Source organism: Echeneis naucrates, chromosome 8, assembly GCF_900963305.1.
Source record: "Echeneis naucrates chromosome 8, fEcheNa1.1, whole genome shotgun sequence".
NCBI lineage: Eukaryota > Metazoa > Chordata > Actinopteri > Carangiformes > Echeneidae > Echeneis > Echeneis naucrates.
This window is the reverse complement of record NC_042518.1, coordinates 16,645,746-16,654,468: the sequence shown is the minus strand read 5'-3', so window position 1 is coordinate 16,654,468 and position 8,723 is coordinate 16,645,746. Positions and strand designations below refer to the sequence as shown.

At 43.8% G+C, this 8,723-nt stretch overlaps 2 protein-coding genes across 2 annotated transcripts; one reads left to right on the top strand and one right to left on the bottom strand.

The window, feature by feature from the left end:
• The first annotated feature begins 3,039 nt into the window (after nt 1–3,039).
• kdelr3 (KDEL endoplasmic reticulum protein retention receptor 3) lies at nt 3,040–5,880 on the top strand. Its single transcript, XM_029509222.1, has 5 exons — nt 3,040–3,367; nt 3,592–3,692; nt 3,857–4,015; nt 4,115–4,367; nt 4,829–5,880. The coding sequence occupies exons 1-5, from the start codon at nt 3,277–3,279 to the stop codon at nt 4,870–4,872; spliced, it is 648 nt and encodes a 215-aa protein (XP_029365082.1). The 5' UTR covers nt 3,040–3,276; the 3' UTR covers nt 4,873–5,880.
• A 220-nt stretch (nt 5,881–6,100) lies between these two features.
• Nucleotides 6,101–7,477, bottom strand: LOC115047957 (GTPase IMAP family member 7). Its single transcript, XM_029509221.1, has 2 exons — nt 7,350–7,477; nt 6,101–7,131 (listed from the first exon to the last, which is right to left on the bottom strand). The coding sequence occupies exons 1-2, from the start codon at nt 7,381–7,383 to the stop codon at nt 6,101–6,103; spliced, it is 1,065 nt and encodes a 354-aa protein (XP_029365081.1). The 5' UTR covers nt 7,384–7,477.
• Nucleotides 7,478–8,723: the final 1,246 nt, after the last annotated feature.

The window sequence follows — 8,723 nt, the reverse complement described above, 5'->3', positions numbered from 1 at the left end:
TTTTTGAAGGAAGTTTGTTTGTTTGAGTGCTGCTGTCAAGAACGATATGGCAAAAAACCCTTAAAGGGTCAGGCAAACTGAGGTAGTTTGTCAGTTGGATAGGAAATACTGCGTTAGCATTGCAGTACTCATCATCAGGAGAGTATCAGGGGAGACTTGAATGATGGACACAGTGAGTACAGACCCTAAAACTGAACCAAAATACAGTGAATTCTCAGATTGTAAAATGGGCAAAGTTGGAAAAGGAGTGGAAATACTATGATCCAGGTTTATCTTACCCAGTTTTTATCCAGCATAATTTATGAGGCTTGTTTTAAGCCAAATTCTGCTCTCCACCAAAAGACGTATCAGAAAATAATTCTTTGGAGCTGCATGAAAATCTAAATGGAAGAAATTCCACTGTGCAATTCTGCGTCACAGGGGATAGAAGCCAATTTTGGCACAGCTAGATTATTTTACAAATACAAACTATTATAAGTCAAACAGAGACATGCTTTAAAGCCTTAAATATTCATTAGCATACAGTTAGCATGAGTTAATATCCTTAGAAAACTGCACAAGCATTAAAGGGAAGCTCCAGGTGGGTAATTTGAACCATGATTGTCAAAATGGTTATACCTATTAATTACCCCAAGCCTCATTTTGAAGATAATAACAGCCTTCCTCCACAATGGTGTCAGTGCTCACAGCTGAGAGGAGTCTTTGAAACAGAGTGTCTGTAGCTTTGCACAGAATCAGGAAGTAAATAACTGGGTGGCATTAAAACAAAACATGTGTTTGGTAAGATGGGGAAAGGAGGATATAAACGGTTGCACACACTGATCAGACAGTCCCACATCTAGGGAAGAGATGACCAGACAGACAAACTCCTCAGCGAAGACCGGACTGTGTGTAGGTATAAATAGATACTAATCAGGCCTGGGTGTCAGATTAGTTCCCATAACCTTTTGCTCAGCTCACCCTTATTACGGTGGCCTACGTATGGGTTAGCTCCAGAGGATGTCCTCTATAATTAATATTCTGCTTTCTGTCTGCTGATGGGCTCTCATTCACATGTATTTGTATGAAATATTTGTGTGAATTACTGTTCGTTTTAAAGCTCTGAATCGGCTGGCCCCCTCCTGCCTATCCGAGCTGTTCCACAGTCATGCCCCTGGGAGAACATTAAGATCAGCCAATCAACCGCCACTGACCGTACCCAAATCTCAGCTGAAGACCAGAGGTGACCGAGCCTTGGGGTGGCTGCTCCCAGGTTTTGGAACAGTCTGCCATGGCACATCAGATGGGCTGATTCCACAGAGGTTTTTAAATCCTCTTTAAAAACGCTCCTCTTCCTTATGGCTTTTAATTGAGCTGGCACTTCTTTTTTTTTCATATTTTTATTTTATTGCACTACACTTTGTTTTATGTATACATTTTATGGCCTTTTTAAGTTCTGTATTTTATTACTTTTACCTTATGTCTACCTTATCATTACCTTATTTCATGCTCTTTACAGTTCTACTAACTTATGCAGCACTTTGGTCAGCTTTGGTTGTTTTTAAAGTACTTTAGAGATAAAGTTTGATTTGAGTTGAGTTTAAATGAGTCATGACTGGTTTGTCTCATATATTAAATATATATATATACATATATATTTATACTGTATATATATGATCATCCCTATTCACTGATCATGTTTCATTCTTAGATTTCAAATAATAGTAACACTTATGCTTGAGAATAATACACAGTGTGAACAACTGAGTTACACATAAAGGGGCCAGGCTCTGTGCCGGACGCCTCAGGGATGTATAAAGAAGCTGTGTATCTTTCTGTTGGTGTGTAGTGCCCTCACTCCTTTGTACCACCACAGAGGCACTCTAAGTAGGCTGAAAGCATTTGCTCTGTAATCTCAGGTGCCCTGTGCTGATTCTACTGCATCAAATGTGAGAGTAGGATGTGTGTGAAGCCAGAATTTAGCTTCAATTTGTATGGATTAGTGTGAAAGGGAGAATGAATGAGGAGGCAGAGATGGTGAGATTTCATGGGAAAGGAAACGCCCAGTGATTAGAAAAGGAGAGTGAGGGGTCGTTGGTGCTGACAGTTATTCAGAAAACAGAATTAGGGAGAAAGAGAGGTAGGTGGAGCATAAATGTCAGAAGACAGATAAGACAGAGAGGGTGGAAAGTATTAAAAATATATAAACACGAGTACAATTGTGTATCTGTTTCCGGGTTGTGGGGGTTGCTGGATCCAATCCCAGCTTGCTCTGGGTGAGGGTGGGGTCAGCCTGGACAGGTCACCAGTCCATCACAGGGCCAACACACAGAGACAGACAGAGACCAACAACCACTCACACTCACACTCAGACCTACAGACAATTTAGAGTTAGCCCAAACATGATGTCTTTGGATGGTGGGAGGAAAATTGAGTATCCAGCAGAAACCAAAACATGCACAAGGAGAACATACAAACTTCACACAGAAAGGCCCCAGGCTGGGGGAAAGAGGAAAAGTACAATCAGCTCACAGTCAAGCTTGAGAGCCCTTGAAACACTCTCCCCAGTGTGAGAATGAGATTTCTCTCAGATTAGTCTGCTGCAGACAATCATTCATTTTTCCACTGGGAAACACAACTTCTCATGCAATCCACTGATTTATAGATAGATATATAGATAGAGAGCTAGATAGCTCATGATTATTGCCTGCAGCTTATCGCCATCTGGTGTTTTATCAGCGCAGTACCTGTCTAAGGAGAACAGCATCAAGTTAGTTAGAGAAACTCAACCAGCACCGGATATGAAAGGATTAGACCTTCCAAATAAAACGGCTCGCCTTTCTAATGAGTCACTCTACAACAGTTACCGGTGCTTAAACATGTGTTGACTTTAGCAGGGGTGACACAGGGGTGAATGCATAAACATGACGGTCATTTTCATGACCACACGCCGCACGGGAGTGCCCGCGTTGCCGACTATGAGCTTCACTTTGAAAAATACGAGCCGGAAGATCGGATGTTGTTTGCATCCGGCTTAGCTCGACTCCGGTTCCTGTTGCCCGAGCTGACAGCCACGTCACCTCCTCTGAATCAACTGTACGGTGAGAGCCGATGCTCCCATCCCTCCGACCGTGACCCGGACCGACACACGGCCCCTCTGTCTGCCCACAGGCTGGACGGAGTCCTGCACACAGTCTGCGTCTGAGGCTGCACATCTCCACGCTGTCTGCCTGGGACGCGTAAAGGCCCGAGAGCTGCTGCACGGAGGCTTTCTTGTTGAAGCGGAACCTAAACAACATGAACGTTTTTCGTCTGGCCGGTGACGTGTCACATTTGGTGGCCATCATCATCCTCTTGGTGAAGATATGGAGGAGCAAATCCTGCGCCGGTAGGCGGACACACCGACAGCACGGCAGTGTGGCTGCAGAGGGACCGGCTCTTTGTGCTCCACTTAAATTATCTGCTGGGGTTGAGGGGATACGTTGTTTACACCATGTGTAGGGCAAGCTACGTGGCAAAGCAAAGCCCCTGCTCCACCTCACAATCTCATGACCTGCCGGTTGTCTGCTCCAAACAATGATTAATCTCATTTTATCGCTTTATTTCTGTCAGGCATCTCTGGAAAGTCTCAGGTGCTGTTTGCACTTGTTTTCACCACCAGGTACCTCGACTTGTTCACAGTCTTCATTTCTGCGTACAACACCATCATGAAGGTAAGTGAGGACCTGTGTTTCAGGTAAAGTGAAAACACAGGATTTAACTGAGGCTTGTGCATGTCACTGGCACGTCAGACCGGAGCAGTGAGGTAGAGCAGCCAAAGACACTGTTTTCCTGGCTGCTCTCCGTACCAATAATCGACACTTGGTTCTGGTCCCAGGTGGTGTTCCTGGCTATGTCCTATGCTACTGTGTATCTGATCTACATGCGCTTCAGGAATATGTACGACTCTGAAAACGACACCTTCCGTGTGGAGTTCCTGTTGGTGCCAGTCATTGGACTGTCCTTCCTTGAGAACTATGCCTTCACCCCGCTGGAGGTAATTAAACATCAATACCACACACTCCTGCATTCAAGCTTAAGTTGTCTTTCCATCGGTACCCCAACCACGTGTCTCCCTTCTGCTGATTTTACCCAGATCCTGTGGACCTTCTCCATCTTCCTGGAGGCGGTGGCCATCATGCCGCAACTCTTTATGATCACTAAGACTGGCGAGGCCGAGTCGATTACCACACACTACCTGTTCTTCCTGGGCCTCTACCGAGCCCTCTACATTGCCAACTGGGTGTGGCGTTACCATACAGAGGAGTTCTTCGACCAGATCGCAGTGGTGTCCGGTGTTGTGCAAACCATTTTTTACTGTGACTTCTTCTACCTTTACGTCACAAGAGGTGAGTATAGACTGTAAAGGTCAACGATTCAGTATAATAAAAATTTGTTGTAGCTGTGTAGCCTTTAGGTCAGCAGTGGAAGAGCAGAAGTAGTATTAATAGTAGTAATAATACTACTATTGTTTTTGTGATTACAATCCTTATCCATAACAGGGATTTGGATTTTTATCAAGTAGTTGCTCAATTGTTCAATCTGTTCAATATGAAAACAGTGACAAATGCTCGTTTTATTTCACCAACCTAGACAAACATTTATTTTTGAAGCCACAAATAAACTAACTCCAAATGACATGAGGCAAAAGTATTGAAACTGAATTTAGACTGCTGTAAAAGTTTGGTGTTTTTCCTTGATAACTCTTCATTTACTAACTGTATGTTGTTCATTCATTCATTCATTGGATTGCTTCACCTCTCACTACTGGTTTGTTGTCATTCTTTGTCCCTTGGCTGGCCGTCTATAGTTCTTCGTGGAAAGGCAAAGATGATCCTGCCAATGCCCATCTAAAAGAGGCGTCTGCCTGCTGCAGCTCAACAGTTGGAAACACCTTGCCCTTCCACTGTACATGTATTTAGCAATGGGACTAATGGTCTAACATCATTCTGTAGACCAAAATCAGTGCACCTCTAGAAGCTGAGTGTTCTGTCTCACTGGTTGCTTGTGTGTGTGAGTCTTTGTGTTTGCTAGAGTGTGTGTGCATATGTATACACACATGGCATGGTGTGGTGCGAAGTTTGTGATGCTTGTTTGGGCTTTTTTTTCATAAGACGCGAATGTTACACTTGAAATATGCCCATGATGTATGTATGAAACCTAAATTCAGGCAAGTGTGAAAACAGAATCTGTCCTTACTGTCCCCCTTTGTCTCCCCTGTGTCCTGAGAGATGATGTGGACAGAGATATCTGAGATTGGCTGTAGCGTTTCTACACAGAAAAGAGCCAGACTGTGTGTAGCCTAAGTTACCACACAGCACAATTTGTCTTCAGGACCAACTGCCCCCAGGCTTTAACAGCAAAGGTTCATAGTTTTCTGCAAATCTCTTGTCCAGTGATTTACACTTAAGAGAAATATTATATTTATACATTTCTACTCTGTAACCTTGCACAGTCTTCCAACTCTGTAATGTTAGACCCTCTCTTACTGTATGATGTGCTGTATGAAACTTTATCTTTATTGCCAAGTATGTTAACTTTTTGTATTTCCTTTTCCTTTGTTGTCATTTTGTATTTTAGTGTATTTCTTAGCGGGAGAAGAAGGGCTATGCATATTGTCATGTGAAAGAAGCCAAAGATGGAACAGAAAAGTGTTGGAATGTTGTTGTGTTTCAGAGGTGATCACCCCAAGTGGACCATCTTGTGTCAGGGGGATTAAAAAAAGGGAATTGGTTATTTTAGGGTCTTGATTTTGTGTAAAAACTAAGAATGACACCAACACAATGTCTATTTGCCAAAGGGTTAACTTGTACACCCTTTTTATGAGATTACTTTTATTATAACACGGGACTTCCCATTTCAGAGAGTGCTGTTATTTTTTTAGAACACACACACACACACACACACACACACACATATTTATCCATGCATCCTTATTTAACTGGATGGTAAGAAAGTGCTGGTGAATTGGGCCAATAATAAAGAGACACCGAATGAGGTGTGTGACACAGTGTGGAGACATTTTCATTCACACACAATCACATTTATGGAAGATGGCCCATCGACTGCAGGCAGGTTCCCATCAGTGCAGGAAAGTCTTTCTGTGTTTGTACAAAACCTTACTTCCTTCTCTCACAGCTCCTCCCACTGCTTTGGCAGCAGAGGTGATGGAGAGCGGTGTTGCAGCAAGAGCCGCTGCCTTCTCCACCACCTTCACCTTCTTCACAGCTTTCCCTTTCCCTTTGTCCTTCCCCATGATTCCTGCGCCCTCAGCAGCACCTTTCCCCAGCGCAGTTACCAGCTCGTACCAGAAAAGCTTCTCTGCCCTCTTCCTGGCCTCTTCCTCCTCCCTCTTCCTCTCCTCCTCTTCCCTCCTCCTCCTAGTCTCTAATGCTGCTCCTTGCTCCTCTCTGTATTCAGCCTGCCTCTGCAGAGACTCCATCTTCAGACCCCTTTCTCCAAGAATCCTCTCTTGTGTCTCCTTGATGGCTCTTTCAGCCTCCTTAAACATCTCATTGCTATAGAAACCACCTCCATTGTCTGCCACCATCTTGTCTACCTTCTGCAGAAGTTGTACAACCTGTGTGTCCTGTTTATTGTTTTCAAAGACATGATACCCACCATGGCAGCTGCTGACAAACTCCTGCAGCTCATGGCTCTCCTCCAGGAAGTCTTTGATGCATTTGCCCTGTAGCTGGTCTCCCCAAGTGAACAGCACCACAACAAATTTGGTGGCTCCGGACCCAAAGGTCGCCTTGATCCACTCCAGGCTGTTCTCCTCCTCTTGTGTGAATCTGCCCGGATGCAGGGTCACCAAAAAGGCGTGGGGCCCTGGAGATGATAGGACAACACATCGTCCCACCTCTGCCATGATGTCCTGAGGGGGGAGGCTTGTGTGGAAGAACCCTGGAGTGTCGATCACAGAGATGTTGCGGCCGTTTACGGTTCCAGTCTGTCTCATGCAATGTGTGGTGACGGAACAGGGCGAGGTGTCTGTAAAGAAAGCAGACCTGCCCAGGATGGTGTTGCCTGAGGAGCTTCTGCCTGTTCCTGTCCTGCCCAGCAGAACAATCCTAAGTGGTTCAGTCACTGCAGGAGGTGATGCTTCACAGGCTGCGGCAGGAAAGTGAGAAAATATACATTTTGTCATCCTACAGTGCAATATTTAGTCTCACTGGAGTCTACCAGTCATATCTAGACTAAGAGAAACTTAAATATATTTTCAGACGGTTTGTTAGAATAAGGTTCCTATATGCTGATATTTTGAATGTTATATGCTATTATTGTTGCTGCCCTGATCACCCGCTCAGTGTGAGGGCTAGTCGACATACCTTCATGTGACGCAGCATTTTCAGACGACGACATCCTGACAGAGAAACTGGAATCAAACCTTTGACCTCCCGGCGATTCGATGCATGGAAGCACGGATCCGGATATTTTCGCAGCGAATCGGACTTGATTCTGCTTTTAACTGTCATTTCATTTCCACTGAGGCGTAGAGGCAGCAGCTGATGCAGCCCGTAGGCGGAGGACAGGGATGGACAGGACCAGCTGCAGGATCACAGAGAAGAAGGTATAACGCAGAAAGCGGCCCATGTAGACGATGCTGCGGCCGCTCGTTATGATCAGACTGGGAGAAGTTGCAGGCGGCATCAATGGGGAGGGGGTGTTAAAGTTTCCCCATGCCGGCACTGGAGGGCAGTACAGACCAATGAGTCCATGCACACAGGCAAACTTCATTTATATAAATTCTGTGGCGACAACCACGATCACCAAGACCAAGAGTTCATTGAAAATAAAAAAAATTGAAGCTGAAATTACGTGCTATTTTGATCCAGCTAAGAACATTGGCTGTTCTGTTTCAGTGAAAACTCAACTGTTCCTGCAGATTAAGGTTGAATTTCATTTAACTTTATGACAGAAACGAGACCGCCTTACATAACAGAGAGACAACTAATCAGATTTAGCCAGGTGAACCAATGCAGACACGCTTATTAGTAGCGATAGCAATAGTGACCCCGCAGAAAATAATAATAATAATAAAAAAAAAATCAACTATTTCTGCTGAGATCCCCTATTCACCATCACTATGTTTGGCATTTTATGCTAATGTGTTATTTTATTATATGAAAGTGGTAACCAAGAACATTTAAGGCTCATAATTTCTAACACAGCAGGGGAAACATTAAACAAATAGTCCCCATATTTTTGCCTCGTCAGGGCGCAATGTGTTTAATTTGACAATGCAACTCCAATAAGTCAGTGAAAAATGATTTCTTCAAGAAAAAAGAACAATTTCTTTAAAGCCCAATTCTTCACATTCAACTCGATCATTCATCTGACCTTACAAAAAACAGAGTGATGTCGAAGAAGTCAAAGAGGCAAAGTCTGTGAGTGTAATTCAGTAAAAAGAGTGGAAACACCTGTGTGAGTGTACACACTGTTTCCCATGACCTTTAAAACTGAGTGCTTAGAAATATTTATTTGTTCTTTTCACCTGCTTGGTAAAAAGTAGAAGAAATATGAGGAACACAAACCAGCTCAAAAATGAAACATGAAAAAAGGATCACGTGAGCACATCGGAAGATATTCAAACATCAATTTCAGCAGTTACAACACACTTACCTGCATGTCAGAATATGGGGATGTTCTCAGTGTTAAACCGTTCTGTAAGAATTTCTTTTACTCCCTCCAAATAAAAAACC